Source organism: Gorilla gorilla, chromosome 14 (genome assembly GCF_029281585.2).
Source record: "Gorilla gorilla gorilla isolate KB3781 chromosome 14, NHGRI_mGorGor1-v2.1_pri, whole genome shotgun sequence".
NCBI lineage: Eukaryota > Metazoa > Chordata > Mammalia > Primates > Hominidae > Gorilla > Gorilla gorilla.
Window position 1 is genome coordinate 57,479,052 of NC_073238.2, and position 19,321 is coordinate 57,498,372.

General features: G+C 40.3%; 1 protein-coding gene and 1 long non-coding RNA gene across 3 annotated transcripts in view; one reads left to right on the top strand and one right to left on the bottom strand.

Moving 5' to 3' along the window:
• The window catches only part of LOC134756983 (uncharacterized), a 173,830-nt gene that overhangs the window by 31,811 nt on the left and 122,698 nt on the right, over window positions 1–19,321 (top strand). The gene's annotated exons all lie outside the window — the stretch shown is intronic.
• ENOX1 (ecto-NOX disulfide-thiol exchanger 1) overlaps window positions 11,616–19,321 on the bottom strand; it is a 573,843-nt gene continuing 566,137 nt past the window's right edge. For both annotated transcript variants that reach the window (XM_063697309.1, XM_063697308.1), the window contains one exon: window positions 11,616–12,533. In XM_063697309.1, the coding sequence (XP_063553379.1) occupies window positions 12,402–12,533 (132 nt within the window). In that variant the 3' untranslated portion in view covers window positions 11,616–12,401. The remainder of the gene's footprint in view (window positions 12,534–19,321) is intronic.

The window sequence follows — 19,321 nt, forward strand, 5'->3', positions numbered from 1 at the left end:
CTCAGATATGTGACCTATTTTGGCTGATCAGCAGTTAACTGGCATGATGCAAGCAGAGACTGAGAAAGTCCTTGTGCATTGAGGCTTGTTGTCTTGCTGCTCTTTATAACTACAAATCTTAATCTTCCCTGGCTCCTTCATCATAACTGTTGTATCAAACCCCTGTAGACTCCACTGGGGATGGTACCAGGTTCAAGAGGCTGAAGAAGAGACCCAGAGCCAGGGAATGAGACATGAGATTTTACTGGGGGCTTACATACAGGGGAGAGAGTCCAGTGTTGACGAGCTGGACAGAATTATTGCATGGCCTAGTGGTGGTGGGCTGGGCAGGAGAATCACAACCGCTTGCAAAAAAACATGTGGCTTTTATAGCATTTTCACTTAACACTCTTTACCTGACAGCCTCCACTTGGCAACTTTCATGCAACCCCAATCTCGGGGTCTCAGTCCCCCATATAGCCCATGTTCCACTGGACAGATAGGGAGCTCAGATGTTCCTCATAGACAAGGAATGAATCTCCAGATTGGCCACTCCCAAACCCCCTAGCTCAGAACACACATTCAGGTGCACCTGCCATATAGGGTCATTCTCAGGGTGTGCTTAAATTAATTGCTGTCAGTTGGCATTTACCATGTGCTAACCATAAGTATATGCTAGGGTTAGCCTCCTGGAAGAATGAGAAAGACGTGGGGGGGAGAGTGGGATTGACAAAGCTGAGGTCATTTGACCTTATTGCCCCAAGATAACCACAGGCCAACCACCACCAGAAATGTGAGTCTCAGCTGAGAGCCAACTGACCTAGAAAACATATAAGTGAGCCCAACTAGGATCAGGAGAAATTTCCAACTTAAATTACAAACTTGTAGGCCTGTGAGCCAATCAATGATGGTTGTTTTAGGCCACTCATTTTTGTGTGGTCAGTTATGCAGCATTATGTGTAGCAATGTAAAGCTGATACAGGAATTAGAATGGAAACTGATAGGAAAGTGGAATGTTCACACTCTGGCCCCAACTCTTTCTTTTATTCCCGTATGTAAAATACACTCTCTCCCTCCTCCCAAGATCCTTAAAGGTCTCATCTAATCATAGCATCAGGCTCAAGGTCCAGGATCTCAAGGTGTTAAACAGGTCCTAATGCAGTTCCTTGGGTACAGTTGCTTTGAGTTGAAGATCTATGAGTGAAAAAGATAAGAAATCTGACCTTCAAACCTAATGCAATAGGGTAAGAAAGGACAGAATAAGTATAATAGACAATCTTATTCAAAAAGGGAAAGAATGGAAAGCTAGTAAGAGGCGCTGGCTCATAGCAATCCTGAATTCCATCCCTGAAAATGCTGCCAGGACCTTCTCTTCCAGAGGAGGGAATATTCTTGATTAGGCCTCGGTTCTGCCTCGTGGAAGTGACTTCCCAGGTTGTTGTTTTCTAAGGCTCTGTTCTGTACCGTCTGGGTTGTCTTTTCTACCCCCTTGGCTACTCCTGTGTGCTTTAAACAACTTTCTTAGCCTGTTTCCAGATTGTGGAAATTAGAGACCTAGAGGTTTTCTTACATTTTGAATAGTCTCAATATCTTTTAGTATAAACTGGTGATCCTTTTGTCAATATAGTACCATCAAAACTTTTGTGAGTTTCTTATAAATCTAATGGGCCAAAAGCAACACCTACACTACTTTTAGAGCTAGATCTCTCTAGATTCAACCATGGTTATTTGGGCAAGTTAAGTACTGTGAGACAGTGCTCTTAAAACTCCTGGTAGCACATTTGTTGAGCTTAGAGGATCTGCTGTTTTCTGTCCTGTTTCTTTCCAGGGTCTTAATAGACGGTCTTAAAGCAAGTATTTAATTAGATCCTTGTCTCAGGCTATATATTATTTTAAGACTCTTTTGCCAGCTGAAGAGACAGATGAAAAGCAATTTTCTTTTCCAACCAAGAAGTCCTAGTTCCCCTATGGTCTCTCTCAATTTGCTTAGGCACTGGACAGTTATTTTTCTAGCCCTTTCATTTCTTGTAGAATCTTACCAGTATGCAGCAGACACTTTCAACATTATGCCTGGAAATGTTATTGCTCAAATCTCAAGTTTATTAGGCACATTTTCTACCATCTGAATTGACACATGTAGCAGTTTTCTCATTTTTTTGTTACTGCATAACCCATGTTGTCATCTTTCCATTCTCTTGTAGCAGTTTCCTCATAATTTTTCTAGCCTCTGCCCATTTTTTTTGTTATAGCAGCCCCCTAATTCTAGATAACAGTTTCAATGTTAGTTACTTGTTGCCACAAATAATGTTGCATGAGAAGTCACCCCAAAATTCAGTGGCTTAAACAATCATTTATTTAGCTCACAAGTCTGCAGATCAACTATTGAGGCTGAATTGTTCTTGTCTCTGACATATTTTCTTGAGGAATCAACTGACCATCAGCAGATCCAGATGGCCTTGGCTGGGGCCACTTGGCTCAGCTGTACATATTTGTCATGGCTAGCCCAGTGAGCTAGCCCAATGCATTCTCATTAGCAGTGTCTGAGTACAAGAGTATGCAAACCTAACCATGCAAGAGGGCAAGCACAAATGCACAGAGGCTTCTCCAGCTTCTGCAGCCGTCTCATTGGCCAAAGCAGCATAAATGATCAAGTCCAGAGCTGGAACAGGACAAGATTACAATGTTACAGAGCAAGAGGTATGGATATAGATAGACCATTAAATAGTGCCATTAATAACCTCTGTATGCCATAGAAATTATTTCTGTGTAAATATAAGAATTTCTGCCAGGTGTGGCGGCTAACACCTGTAATCCCGGCACTTTGGGAGGCCGAGCAGGCCAATCACTTGAGTTCAGGAGTTAGAGACCAGCCTGCCCAACGTGGTGAAACCCCATCTCTACTAAAAATACAAAAATTAGCTGGGCGTGGTGGCAGGTACCTGTAATCCCAGCTACTGGGGAGGCTGAGGCAGGGGAATCTCTTGAACCTGAGAGGTGGAGGTTGCAGTGAACAGAGATTGCACCACTGCACTCCAGCCTGGGCAACAGAGTGAGACCCTGTCTCAAAAAAAAAAAAATTCCTGAGTTAGAACCTCGTGCCAGTGCCTCTCTGGAACAGAGTTCACTGATGTCCTTGTGGATTAACGGTGTCAGTTTATTTTCCTTTTCCGGCTCTTTCATAAATTTGTTTGAAGTATTTTCAATCCTCCTACATTTCCTGCCAGTGTCATCTTTTCAAAGTAAATTCCATATGTTTATTACCTACAGGGTTGAGTGTCACCTTCTGTTATTTGTCCTAAGTTAGTCATCCTACTGGGAAAAGTGAATAGCTGAAAGAAATAGACGGAGGAGAGGGAAGAACCTGAGGGGTCAAAAATGATTGCCAAACCCAGAGGTATCTGGAGGTCAGTGAAGTTGTGAATGTGTGTAAATGTGGCTACATATGTATATGTTTGTACCAGATGTGATATTTACATGAGTGTGTATACAAGAATTTTTATCAGTGTGGGTATGTGTGGATGTGTATACATCTGTGTATTAGTGAATGTATATGTATGTGGTAATGAGTATTCCTTCCCAGTTCATTGAAAATCACTATATGTGACCTGATTAATCAATGAGCCAGTTACATAAGTACTCACAGAGCAAAGCCCTATGGGAAAGAAGGAAATATGAAATACGGAGTCAAAAGGGTTGTAAGAACAAAGAAGGAGTTGGGGGCTCTTACACCCCAGCTTTAACTTCCAAGTTTGAGAAATTCTAAATGGCATTAAGGACCATTTAACTCCTTCTCTCCCCACTTCCTTCCTCCGGTCTGAACATGGGGCAATATGGGATAAAAACAACCACGTTGCCTTCCCATAAAGTAATATGAAGCAAAGGAGCACAAGATGGATTCTATCCCTTTGATTCTCCCACCAAAGTGTCCCATCTTTACTGGAGATAGAGGACCCGGGAGAAGATATCTAGTCCCTTCTCTGTCTCAAGAGTGGGATGATGTTCTATTTCCTCCGAAATACTTTATATTTGAGAAAACATACCAGGTATGTCTTTGCCAAGACTCTCTTCCAAGAGGCCTGGTTTGAGTTAGGAGCTTGCCTGTTATTCATTGGTTTCGTGAGTTCTCAGAATCTCTCAGTGAAGCGTCAGGAATCTGGGGTTCTTTGGAAGTCCTAATTCTAGTTCCACACAGTGCACAAAGCTCTTAAGACAGGTGGGAGATTTTCTGTTATGTTGTATGAAAGCATTTGTTGTTCTAGAGAGGAATCAGAAAGTTGATTCCACTTGATGTATTAGTGGTGATCTCTGAGGGGAGACACCTTTCAATTGGGAGGGGACAGTGAAGTCATGAGATTGAAAACTTTTGCTTCAATTCTGCAATCCTAGATGACCTAGTACTACTTAGTCAATGGATAAAATTACAGAATTACTCTATAAGGGTTAGTATTAACCCATTTCAGGATTAAACCTCAAAGAGATTAAATCATGTGCCCATGATCACTGAATTGGGATGATTCCAGAAGAATGCTCTTGGGCACCTCACTCTACTGCCTCTATGGCCAGTGATTTATCCCCTCCAGAGCAAATGGCTATGTTCTTCATTTACCAGTCCCCCATGGTAGAGCAGCAATACAAAAATGGGTTGACTAGGCTGGGCACGGTGGCTCACGCCTGTAATCCCAGCACTTTGGGAGGCTGAGGCGGGTGGATCACAAGGTCAGGAGTTCGAGACCAGCCTAGCCAACATAGTGAAACCCTGTCTCTACTAAAAATATGAAAATTAGCCAGGCCTTGTGGTGGGCGCCTGTAATCCTGGCTACTAGGGAGGCTGAGGCAGGAGAATCGCTTACACCTGGGAGGCGGAGGTTGCAGTGAGCCGAGATTGCACCACTGCACTCCAGCCTGGGCAACAGAGTGAGACTTCGTCTCAAAAAAAAAAAAGGTTGACTATAGGTTAGCACAGTCTAGATTTTGCACTGTCCCCCGCTATCCACAGTCTAATTGCATACAAGGCTCAGCCTACAAAACCTTGTCTTAGATATACATTGAACCAAAGTTCCCTTTATCTCCTCAAGGAACAGACAGTGAGGTGCAAAATCCTACCCTGTTGTTGCTCAGCCTTAGACAGTGAGAATTAATCTAAGAATTAATAGTACTTCATATTTGAAACTTGATTTACTATGATTGCAAGTCTTAAAAATGATGCATGATATGTTGATTTTGATATAATAATGTCTGTTTAATAAAAGACCCACAGTAGGTTTTCATACATTATCTCCACCTGAAGACAATGTTTGACTTCCCAGACCATACTTGCTATTCTATCTCAAGAAATACTAGAGAAACAAATCCTCACTTATGCATAAACATATTCAAAGGCAAAAGATTTATTTGTTGATGAGAGCCTCAAATTGACCCATTTTTAGCCTTTTCTCTGAAAAAAAAAATGTTTTCCAAAATGAGATTGCTACCAGATGTAGTGAATTACATAGCAGTTTCTCAGATATGAAAAGCAGATGAAATGGAATATTCTGGTTTCTGATTCAGTCCTATTCTTATCTACACATAGCTCTTCTTAAGTGAACTTGACAGTGTTGTGGGCTGATATTAAGATGGACTACTTTAGTAAACAAGAAAAAGGGTTTCACTCCGTGCAATAGCAAATGAGCTTTATAATAGAAATTTCTTTGTGCAGGAGAAGATATTACAACTTTCAACACACATTAAATATATTTGCTAGGCAAAAAATGCATTTCATTACATGCAGTGCACTTGCTATTGTACGTTAACCACTTTTTTGCCTTGTATTGAAGACGTAATATTTTCTACTGTAAAATGTCTGCAATTTATTTTTATGCTTCTGTTTTTCCCATGAAGTAAATAGCCCTGTACTGATAAATGTACATTATATAAAAGGTGAAATGTGCAGAGCAAACATCTTAGCTTGTTTGGGTATCTGTACAGTTTCGTGAGCAGGCAAGAGTTAAAATTTTGGACCACAGCAGCTAATTTTATTAACACAAACAGTCTGTAATTACTAGATTTACTGGAGTCTTTTACTTTGACACTCTCGGCTACTATAATAGATGTGTATGTTCTCTAAAATAATACTATTGCAGCTACAACTATAATTTTTCCTGACAATGTCTCTGCTGGCTTAAAAAAACCATAATTAATACTTTATTTAATCTTTGCATACTGTATACCTAGTTGACCATCATTCAAAGTGGCAGTAGCCCAGAGCCTAGTTTCTTCACAGCTGAATGTATTTGACCCTAATTACTGCTTATTGGAAATATACCAAACAAGTAAAAAGGGAGCTGTAACAAAGAATTGAGGCTTTAATTTTGTCTGTGATGAGAGAACTTTGATGGTCACTACTTATTTGTCTGTAAGAGTTGCGGAAGTCTTTGCAGGTTAGAGAATTACAATTATCTTGCTAATGTCAGTCTTACACTTGAACATGTTTAATGGACTATTGGTGGGGATTATGCTTGTTTTATATTTATTTTATCTTGTATTTAGAAGCATATGATTGACTGTCAGTGGTCAGGATAGGCATAGGCTGATAGGGAAAGGGTTTGTTCCCTTTTCTGGGAATGATGTAGTTTAAGTACTATTTTTGTGGAAACAAATGCCTTCAGTCTGCCTGGCTCTATGTTAGGGGGTGCTTTATGCATGCTGTCTTATTTAATCATCACCCTATGACACAGGCATTAACGTTCCCATATTATAGATCTGGGACTAGCACCTCGGTGTGGTTAAGGGATGTGCCATGGCCACAAGGTCAGTGACTGTTGGGCCGGGCTTGACTCCAGTGCAGCCTGAGTGCTCGCCTACACAGTAGGAGACATTTCCAAACATTTGAAGCCTGGGAATGAAAGAAAGTCTGCTTGCAAATAAAGGGGGAAATTGGGAGGTGGTGGAACTAGCGGGACGGTGTTTTAGTGATCTAATATGTAAACACATTCACTATAGCTTGTTTAAAATGCTCATTTTCGGTGCGCTACACAGGATAGTTTCTTCAGCTACTTATGATGGGCTTATTTAACATACGTGTGAACCGTTTACCATTTCGATGAAAAATAAGTCAAGCTATAAGATTCTTAGAGATGTGATATCTCTATTTTCTCAGTTTATGAGAAGAAACTGAGTATTATGGGAAAAGAGGTCTTATGTTTTGGAGATAAACCACCTATTATTAAGTCCAATAAATAAACACAGTAGCCATTTTCTGAAAAGGGCTACAACCCCCCCAACACACACAAAAAACCCCAAGAACCAACCTCAAAGTAAAATATCCCCGACCCTTACCAAGAAAAAACAACTTGTTGTGAATCATAATTTGTTGCATGGACATTTGTTTAGTCTCATTTTCTATACAATTACTACCAACATCTTCTATTTTTTTCATTTCATTTTTACCCTCAATGAAAATGAACAGTTTATTGAGTTAAAAATAAGCTTCCCTACACTTTCAAATGTTTTTGATGCGGTATTTAAATATTTTCCAACACTGATCAATGACTTTTTCTTACTGTAATAGGTTAAAAATACCTAAGCCGGCAAGAAGAGTTCTTATACAATGGAATATTCTTCTTCTTTTTTTTTTAACCTTTTTTTTTTTTTTTTTTTGAGGCAGGGTGTCACTCTGTCACCCAGGTTGGGGTGCAGTGGCGTAATCTCGGCTCACTGCAACCTCCACCTCCTGGGTTCAAGCGATTTTCCTGCCTCACCCTCCCGAGTAGCTGGGATTACAGAAATGTGCCACCACACCTGGCTAATTTTTGCATTTTAGTAGAGTATTCAGTATTTAGTATTTAGTAGAGATGGGGTTTCGTCATGTTGGCCAGGCTGGTCTCGAACTCCTGACCTCAAGTGATCCGCCCACCTTAGCCTCCCAAAATTCTGGATTACAGATGTGAGCCACCGTGCCTGGCCTATTATTCAGCCTTAAAAAGAAATGAAATTCTGATACATGCTACAGTATGGATGAACCTTAAAGGTGTTATGCTGAGTGAAAGAAACCAGACACAGAAGGGCAAATGCCGTTAAGATTCCACTTACATGAGATACCTAGAATAGGTACATTAATGGAGATGCAGGGAATAGAAGTTACCAGAGGTTAGAAGGGTAAGAGGATGAGGAGTTATTGTATAGTGAGTACAGAATTTTGCTGGGGATAATGTAAAAGTTTTGGGTATAAATAGTGATGATTGGCTACATAATATTGTGAATGCATTTAATGTCACAGAATTGTACACTTATGACTGGCTAAATTGTTAAGTATTTTACCACAATAAAAAAGAAAAATTAAAAAATAAGCGTTCTGCCAAGGTATTACAATGGAGAGACACAAAGTTCTAGCTGGACCTAATACCTGAATAGATTCTGATTCAACAACTTCAGAAAGTTCCTGTGGGTCTTCTTTCATTAATGTGATAAATATTTATTTAAAAGCAATGATATGTCATGTCAGACTCTGAGGGACTAGAGGGATGAGTAAGGGAGGTCTACTGCCTACAGGAGTGGAAAGACAGCCACATTAAAAAATGATTAAAATCCAGTAAATGGGCTGCAATAGAAATGTAATGAATAGTAGGGGAAGCCCAGGAGAAGGGCTCCTGAGGGAATCGGGGCCTCGTAGAACAGTTGATAATTGATCTGGGTTTGAAGTTTGAATAGGAATTGGGTTATTTTTTATTTTTTTATTTCAATAATATGCAGTACATTCTCACTCACATTTCCCACCTTGGAATCTTGGATCTAAGATATTTGCAGCCTTTTCAAATATTTTGTAATATTTTCCCCTTGGGTAAGTATAGGCAGATTGGTCCCTGGAGGTAGAAAAACATCTTGATCATTCTCTGTCCTACTTTCTAAATATTTGTAAGCAAAACCACTTTGAGAAATAATTCAAAGTAAATGAGATGTGTTCAGTCCATCAAAGAGCTTGTAATATAATAGGGCAAGGACAGCTGGGTGGCAAGTGCCTTCAGAAAGTGTGGGATGGCTGTGCAGAGGCAGGAGGAGCGACTTCTGCTGGGGCATGAAGGCTTATTTCACATTTAAGGTTGGGTAGAACTGTGATAACTAGATGTGATGAAGATTGTTTCATTCAAATAGATGAACAAAAGAAGAAAAGCAAGAAAAAAGATGAATCCTTTTCAGGGAAACAGTGAAAAAGCAAGTTAGAGAGGCCCTTTGGGGCCAGATCACAGGGATCTCCAAACCTTCAATATTCTGCTTATTCTAAGGAGAGAAAGGCGTGAAGAGTCTTCACCCCTCTACCAATGTGAAAGGATGGTGGAGAATAAAGGAGAATAAAAAGGGATCCAAAGGCACTGGATGGCATTGGGCTCACAGGTGGATGGAATGGGTCAAACCATTAATAGAAGTATGACCAGTGAAAAGGAGAATATGTTTTGGAGCCAGTTAGCCTTAGGTTCAAATCCTGATACAAAAGTTACTAACTGCAAAGTTGGACAAATTACTTAAAACTTCTGAGCCTCGTTATCCTTGTGTGACAAATGGGGATGATAATATTATCTTCATACAGAGTTATCAGGAGTATTAAAGAGGATGGGGTGACAGATATACGTAGTCTCCAGACCACTCTCATAGGCACAGATGTTAGTTCCTTCCCCAGGTGATCTCCAAAGTCCCATCTGAACTTGAGAGTCTGTGAAATAATTTAGAGGATTTGAAAAAATCCAAAGATAAATGATTCACATAATTGAAGTTAAAATATATAACCAACATATTTCTAGACAAGTAACAGAATTCATTTCAAGTATAAATAAAAAATTTACAGCCAAAATAGATTTTTCTAGTGCAGCAGCTTATCTCCAGCAATGACTCTAATGTTTTTGGAAGCTGAATTAACCATTTCACTCCCCCAAGTTGCCCCGTAGGGCTCATATCCACGTGTTTGGAAATGATATCTTCTTGTCAGATCTAATATGAGGTCCCTCAGCTTTGTGTGAGCACAGAGCTCAGAGTTGGGGGTTTACCCTGTGCAGGATGTCTTTCTGCTAATGTGACTGCCAGTAATAGTTGAAAGTATCAATGCATGTTTGAGAATATCCACCATGCTTTCCATTAGAAATAGCACAGGCTGTGGTACCTTCCCCTGTATCCTTACTAGACTTCATGACTTTACAGAACTAGCCACTTTACTGAATTATTTTTTCCTTGTTGTTTTTCACGTAAACTGCTTAGGTTTTCTATTTTACAATAATAGCATCATCTGTAAATGATGTCTTCTCCTTTCTGACTGTTGTGTCTTTATTTGTGTCTGTTGATTTGGATATAAATCTGTCAGGATGATGGTGGTAGTAGGCATGGACTGATGGTAAGGGAAGGTGTGTAGGGTTTAATATGATATGGACATATAGTTTGAATGCCATAGCACCTGTCATATCTTTCTTGTTACCAGAATCACATCATATAGAAATTTTTGGGAAAATGCCTCTTTTTTTTTTTTTTTTTTTAAGATGGAGTCTTGGCTCTGTCACCCAGGCTGGAGTGCAGTGGCGCAATCTCAGCTCACTGCAACCTCCACCTCCCAGGTTCAAGTGATTCTCCTGCTCTAGTAGCTGGGACTACAGGTGCCCGCCACCACGCCCAGCTACTTTTTTTTTTTTTTTTGTATTTTTAATAGAGATGGGGTTTCACCATGTTGGCCAGGCTGGTCTCAAACTCCTGACCTCAAGTGATTCTGCCCGCCTCGACCTCCCAAAGTGCTGGGATTACAGGCATGAGCCACCGCGCTGGGCCGAAAATGTCTTTTTCACACTGAACTCTGAGCACATTAAGGAGAGGGTCTTTTCTTACTTACCTTTATATTCATAGTGTTAGCCCTGAGCCTGAACAAAACACTTGTGTAGATATTTTTGGGAGGTATGAGTAAATATCATCTTAATTTATTAGAGATCAATAAAGGTACTTATCAACAAAGGTATCAATAAAGGACAAAAAGTCCAATAAGAAATTATGAATATCTTTTCATAATATCAGAGAACATTAACTGTTTAGCTGTCTTCCTAAAAAATGTTTCAATTACAATTAAGGATGCTTTTCTTTTTTGTGATTCTTATGTAGGATAGCAGGAAGGGGACAAAATTTTAAGTCATATCCCATTTGTTATTAAAATAAAGAGGGGAAGCCCAAATTCTATCTAAATTGTTGGTCCAAGTGTGGATCCCTTAATTTCCTTTCTAATGTGTTTTCCAGTAAACATACAGATACATAAATCCAAGAGTTAATAAGATTAATAGGCTACTTTGTATCTGCCCAGGAGGACACAAAACAAGGTAAAATTTATTATTTGTGGATGCTATGTCATACTATTTTTAAAAATCTACTCTAACACTGTATATTAATGCTGTATAATCTCCTTTCTTGGTAATTTCCACTCCACAATTTTTATATATTCCTATTTGAAATAATGTTTTATCTCTTAATGTCACTCATTTATTTTATCAATCATTTTTAAACAATAGGATATGAGATGGGACTGAATAATGAGAAAAAGCTTTCTTAAGGGAAAAATAAAATATATCAAAGAATAATTTGTAAAACCAATATGGTAGAAGTCATATTTATTGAAAAAAATTAATATCTTTGCTATAAAATTTGTAACAGGAATATTTACTGAATGTTTATTTTGATGCATAAACCTGAATGTTACATACCAAGTACAAGACAATAACACTAGTTTTTCCTTTATTTACACTTTATGAAAACTGTTATGCAGTCCATGTTAAAAGAACTTATGATGGAGAATTGTTACATTAGAAAAATAATATTCTTGATAAAGCATTCTCAATGTGTCCTATCATATTTTCTGCCTCTTCAATAAGGCAAAAGTCCCTGGAACAGCATATAACTTAATTTACAAAATACAGTAACTGTTTAGACACATATTCAAGTTTTCTTTTGGTATGCTTTTCCCTCACTGTAAAATTTTTTCTTTTTCTTTTTCTTTTTTTTTTTTTTAACTAAAACAGAAAGACTTTCAGGAAAATGTCATTTAATGATTTCAGCTATACATTACATATACAACTCTGTAGCCTAGCAACAATCATTGCTACACCATCATTAACTTTAAATATTTTGCTTGGTGAGCTATTCTCAAATGTAGCACATTTTAACATTTTGCCATCATTATGACTGTGGAATCATTGTTTGGTTTTCATAGGAAACAGATCTGTCACAGTATGAAGCTTTGTTTATTTTAAGAACTGGTACACAATTACATTTCCACTCACAAGAGAACGCCACAGATATAACTAAAGGCAGGCTTCGATGGCTCCACAAAGGTTGCGTGCTGGACCAACCCCATACCTCCTGCTCCCCCGTCGCACAGCCCTGGCCAGGTTCACATGGTTTCATTTCCAGAGATGCTTTGCTCTTCGCAGTTAGGTAGTTTTAATTCCTTCAAAGGCACACAACTTCCATCTTTTTTCCAGAGTGGCTCCCACACCCGTGAATTCCTGTTTGAACATGCGTGGCAGCCTCATCAAAAGCATTTCTATTTCATTTGCAGATATCTGTTAGAAAGGGAGAAAAGTCACTTTGGGGAAAGGAACTCATCTTAAAGGAGGAATGGATTGGGGAAGGATGAGCTTTCCCAGTGATATGAACAGCATTTAGTTTTCTACTGGGCTGTCAGGAGATGTCCTTATAGAAGGAACATTCAGAAGTACTGAATGTGATTATCCCACCTCCCGAGCAGCTGGGGGGGGGTGGGGCGTGGGTTGGCTGGGCGGAAAGTGCCGAGTTCACCCTTCATATGGATGGCTACCTTACTGGCAGCACCATTCCTGAACAGCCCTCCCCTGATATAAAAGGAGATGGGCAGGGAATTTAAGAGGGCTCAGAGCAAATCCATCACCACTCCTGGAAAGCTACTAGTGGCTTCATCCTCATCTATGAAGGACAGCAATTTTCTTTAATGCTGCCAAGAGCAGAGGACATTCAGGTGGATTTCTTGCCACCCAAATTTCTTTCTCTTCCTTAATTTTCACATAGACCAGAGACCATAAAGCTTTTGGAATGGAATCTAAACTCCAAAACCTACAATACAAGTCTTGATATCTAGTCATAAAATTCAGGTATATTTTTTAATGCAACTTTTTTCTTCTCCATATTTTTATTAGATGAATTTTTACACCAATAATTCATTTTAAAGAACAAATCAGCCATAATCCCTCTGCTCTAGCACAGTGATTGCTTTTGTTGTCCTGTGTTAGCATGCCAATCCATGTGTATGCATGTGGATTTTATACAGCAGGGCGGCCAATTTGGGGTCTGATATTCTGTTTGAATATCCCCAAAATTTGGGGTCTGATACTGTTTGAATCCTGTATCTTCATTCTCACAAGTTAAATGACCCTTACAGAGATAATTAGTCTCTTTAAGCCTCAGCAAATGGAAATAACATTTAATAAGGATAGCATGAAAATTACTGGCTTAGCACAGATTTGGGCACATAGAAATGTTCATTGAATCAGAGCTATTACACTTTTTCATGGTGTAATCACTGTAGAGATATCATTTTAGAGTCTACACTTTCCATTTAACAATATTAGGATTCATTTAAAAGAGACACCAAATAGACCATGAAGTCAAATCAACTTTCCATGAGAGTTCATTTAATACTCTCATGGAAAAGACTTCATATGACACATTCAATATTCCTGGGCCTATAATACAAAACTTTGGTTAAATAGAGGCAGTTCTGAAAATTGAAATACATTGTATTCTAAAATTTTTGGGAATTATTTTGAAATCTGAATGAATTTTCTGATACACACCATATTAGGTGGATGGTTAAATTCCCAGGTCAACCAACAAAAGCCTATGAGACAGATTATGTGAAGGTTCATAATAACTTTGAGAAGTAAGTTTTCTTTCAGTCACCACCAGTGTTCTCATTTCATTCTCACAGCACTCTCGTTAGATTTGTGAGCAGGTATTATGATGCATCTCCACTTTATAGCTCAGAAAACTGTGTGAACTACAGAGGGTTAAGTGTTTTATCAAAGACAGAACTTGGGAAAGAACCCAAGGGTTCTTTCATGGGTTGGGGCCTGGGCCTTGATTGGTGTGCCTTAAGCACTTCCCACGATTGTCAACAGCCAGGGGTGAACAACCAGGGGTGTTGGGAGGTCTTTCTCAGTAGCAGTCACCTGGGGGCACTTGTTAAAAAAATCAGATCCCCTAGCCAGCCTCTTCTCTGGAGACCCTGATTCAGCTGGTCTTGGGTGTAGCCCACATAATCTATTTTTAACAACCATCCCAGATCATTCTTATAGTCAGGCATATTTGGGTTAAGAATGGGGACTTAGGCTGGGTGTTGTAGCTCATGCCTGTAATCCCAGCATTTGGGGAGGCCGAGGTGGGTGGATCATGAAGTCAGGAGATTGAGGCCATCTTGGCTAACATGGTAAAACCCTGTCTCTACTAAAAATACAAAAAATTAGCCGGGTGTGGAGGCACGTGCCTGTAATCCCAGCTACTCAGGAGGCCGAGAGGCAGAAGAATCGCTTAAACCTGGGAGGCGGAGGTTGCAGTAAGCCGAGATGGCACCACTGCACTCCATCCTGGGGGACAGAGAGAGATTCCGTCTCAAAAAAAAATGGGGACTTAAGCCAGACAAACTTGGATTTTACTCTGGCTAGGCCTGAAGCTGTGTGACTTTGGGAAGATTACTTAACATTTGTAATTCTCAGTTTCTTCAGGTGTGTAATAGAAGTCATATCTCTCAGGGTATTGTAAGGATTATATGTAAAATGTAACACAGTGCCTGGCACAAGTTCTCTCTCCTTATGTAGACATGTATATGTGTGTGTGTATGGAATACTGATAGAAAATGACACTATTATCTAACCTTTTGTAGTACGGAGTGGTATGTGGTCAAAACTAGTTTTTCATAGGTCCAGGAGGCAGCTTTTTTTAAGCCTCATGAGACCAAGTTATCTTCTCAAAGAGTTCCCTTCTTTCTTTTGGAGGAGGACAGCACAGATCATCTATGGTGGGCTCTAGTCTCCAGTCAAATTCAAGTGCCACCCCTGGCATGTCCTTCCCCAGATCAAGGAGAGGCCATAGCGGAACACACAGGCCGAGGTGCCTGCCAGCCCACCAGCACCTTGTTTACAGTGTAACCGCCACCTCCCTTGGAAATGTAGGGAAGAAGGTTTGTGCCATTAATTAGGGAGGGGAGAAAAAGCTAAGTTTTTGAGGGTAAAATAAATATCTGATTTAAATATAACGTGTAGGAGGCCAGCTGGGGTCAGAAGGGGCAGTGCCACCCAGCAGCCCTGCAGCTGGCTGTAAAAAGTGTGACAACTTACAATCACCAGGAAACTTTTCCTTGCCAAACTCTTCTGAAAACACTATTTAATTCTCACCACACTCTCATAAGATAGGGAATAATTTACCAATAAGAAAACTGAGGCCCCAAGAGACTCAGTAAATCCCACAGGGTAACACAGGCAGTAAGTGTGGACCAGACCTCCTGGATGTGGTGCCTCGTTCTTAACCGCCCCTGCCCACCTCCACCAGGGAGAGGACCATGGAGTAAGGACAGGAAATAATCCTCTTGGTCACTGCCTCTCTGGCCCTGGGTGGGTGTGGATGCCATGGCAGGCATCTGTGTACAGGAGGGCAGGGCTCCTCTGTGATGAATACTATTAGAGTGATAGCAACATCAACAGCAAAAAACTGAAAATTCCCAAGTCACCTGGCTCACACACATTCATATTGCTGATGCTCAGGCACCCCCACATTAACGATCCACCAAAACGGTAAGCAAATCATGGGAAGTCTTGGCTAGCATGTACTGAAATGTGGCAACATCTTGTTTTCCATGGTGTCTTTTGACCTGAGCCTAGACTTTAACCACAAAGGAAGCAGGACAAGGCTTGCAGCGGGACAGAGGTAGCTACCATTTACCGAGTCTTCACTGTGGGGCAGGGAAGAGTAAATTCTTCACCAGCATTATCTCATCAGAAAGCTCATTAAACAAGCAAGTGCCCCCCTCACTTGCTGCAGTAAAGAAAAGGAGACACAAAAGATTTGGATCACAGTGATAGAACAATCAGTAACCTCTTCCAGTTTAGTAGTTAAGTAACCAGTCACTTAACTTCTTTGGGCCTGTTTTCTCATTTCCAAGACAAGGGAATTGGAAAGAAACACAGGGAATGCCCTGAGGACTTGGTTTGTGTGCTGGCCTCTCCATATCCTAGCTCTAGTCTTAGGACAAGCCATTCAAAATTTATCTGTCAATTAGGTTGTGGCAAAGATCTTAAAATGAGAGGATGTGATAGGTCTTTTGCGCACCTTAAAGCACAAAACAAATGACAGTCCCCACTTTAGTAGCACTTATTGTGTGCCAGATACTGTTCTGGAATGCTTTTCATCTACTAAGTAAGTCATTTAATATCAAGGAAAACCCCCCAAAAACCACTTTACAGATGGTGAAACTTAGGCACAGAGATGTTAAATAAGCTGTCTAAGGTCAAACAGCTAAGAAGTAGTGAAACTGGGATTTGAAATCCTCGTAATTACTTAATACATACTTCAGATTTTGAGAAAGCCAGAAATTAGTGTAATGGGAATTAATCTCAAATGTATTAGCTGTAGTTTCTGTTGGTAGTGTAAGATATAACAGCTGGGTTCTGCCACAAAGATGCAAATAATATAGAGTTGTGTCATAATTATGGAACAGACCACTTCAAATAAAAATCTATCTAAAATATCCATTTAATAAGGCTCTCAGCAGCTGGGCATGGTGGCTCACACTTATAATCCCAGCACTTTGGGAGGCTAAGGTGAGAGGATCACTTGAGCCCAGGAGTTTGAGACCAGCCTGGGCAACAGAGAGAGACCCAATCTCTACAAAACATACAAAAATTAGCCGATATGGTGGCATGTCCCTGTGGTCCCAGCTACTCAGGAGACTGAGGCAAGAGGATCCCTTGAGCACAGGGGTTGGAGCCTGCAGTAAGTGATTGCTCCACTGCACTCCAGCTTGGGTGACAGAGTGAGACCCTGACACAAGAAAAAAGGGATCTCAGCTAAGTCTAGAAGAATTCCTTAAAGTTGTTTAAAGATATTTATATCTCATGACAGAAGAAAGATCAGGGAGAAAGCTGTATCAGGTAAGTTAGTTTTATGATTTTCAAACTTTTCCCCTACCCTGACAAAATAACCTTTATGATATTTTATCTTTTGGGATTTTTTTAAGACAAATTCAAGAGAAAATTCAATTTGTCCTTCATTTTCTCCCTATGGCCAAAGAATTTTTACTTTATAAATACTTCCACTTACTTCAGTTCTGTTCTCTTCCTAATAATTTGTCAGCTATTATCATCTTGCCGTCACAATATCCTTTGCCTTCCCACCAGTACATTCTTTGTCTAGAGAATTGAGACTCTGGAGTCATTACTTAAACCAAGCACCCAGACCTCACTGGCCGAGCTCTGAGTGAAGTTTACCCCTTTCCTCATCTCCTGCACGATTTTCTTCCCTGAATCACTTCTGAAACCAGGGATTCTCTCTAAGCTCCTACTTCTGTTCACACATGGAGCCCTGGGTTCCTGGGAAGAGCTGTTGCTTGCCCAGCAGGTAAGTGAAGGGGTAGAACTTGGAGCAGGGATTATGAATCCAGCCCGGCTTTCAGAGTGATGCATTCCCTCACTCCCAAGCATATTATGAGGAGATTGCAATACACGTGGTTAAGGGAGCACTGTGTAGCACTGTGATATAGATTAGAGATAGATGCCATGACTATGAAATCTTTTCCCCATACACCATGTATTTGGTGCTCTAGCAAGTGGAGAGGATAGTCATAACCCTGAAGTTTTGATTACCCTCTTACCCAGGTGGCTTTTGTTCCAAGAAATTTGTGGCCTATATATTTTCAATCTTTGATATTGTCAGTGGATTCTTCTACCTGTTTTGTTTGAAACTTTCTTACATTTATTCTTTTAGGAAGGATTTATTTGCTACAAATACAAAACAGAAAGAAAGCAAACGTCAGAAGGAAACAGGCTGTGTGTAACCAAGGAGCTTGTGTGCTGTTGATACCGCAGAGGTCATTTATAAAATCTGCTTGATTTATTTTTTAATTTGCTCACTCTAGGCCAAGCCTACTGCCTCCTTGCCCGGCCTCTAATCACATGTACAAATGGACACAAGCAGATGCAAATCAATTTGTTCTCATCATGGTTGGCTCCATACCCCGTATCATCAGGCAAGGGAAGCCTGGTGAAGAGGGGCTCCTGTTTGGGCTACTGAAAAGACGCCGGCAGAGGCCGGAGCGTCAGGGAAGCCAGTTGAAAACCAGACTTCCTTCCATGGGCAAAACTGACTTCTAGCCTTTAAATGCACATTTAAATCTTGTTCATTCTTCACATCCTGGGCAGGGCACAGTGTTAGCACACACAGACACCTCACAATAAATGTTCACAGAGAGAAATACAAAATGTAGATGGGGCAAAGGGAGGGGAGGAAGGAAGGGAGAAAGAAGGAAAAGAGGAAAGAAGACAAGAAGTCAGGAATTCGAAGGAGTGAAGCAAGAAACTGGTAGAGGAAGGGAAGGAGGCAGAAAAAATGTGATGAAAGAAGATAAACAGGAGAGAATTAAAAGGAGAAAAGAATATGGAAGGAAAATGAAGGCAGGAAGGAGAGAAGAAAGGGTGGGTAGAAAGAGGAGAAAGGAAAGAAATGTGGCAATGTTAGCTAAAGCATCCCAGAGGGAAGCCACCAGAAGAAGCATGGACTCGAAGGTACCTTGCTGTTAATCATGACTCACAGATTTCACCCTTCTCTAACTCCTAGTTCAGAGAGTATCTTCCCTACCCAATTTAGCACTTCATTAGTTCATGTCTGATGCTCAAATCATTTCATAACTAGGCTACAAGCTTGTTGAGAACAGGGTTCTATCTTAGATTTCTTTTGTGCCTTGGTCATCTCCTGTTCTTCTCTGGTCCCTAAGACAGTGCTGGGTACATGAAAAGCAGTGAATTATCCCAGCATTCATTAGGTCCCTGGTAACCTTACCAACTTCTCTCACTGTGGTGCACAGCCTTTTTTTTGTTCTTTATGTAGTCAAGTGGGGAGTATTGTTATCTCTGCTGTCATGTGTCTTCCAGAAGTGCTGTAATATCTAAAAAACACATTCATTATAGTCTGTCTAAAGGATCACTCATTGATATTACTGTGACAGGCTGCTCTTAAGGAGAACCCCAGAATATGCATACTATTAAGGATCATTCAGGTGGGCAATCTCATAAACACTACTGAGAGCATTTCCCCACCTTCATCACCTGGC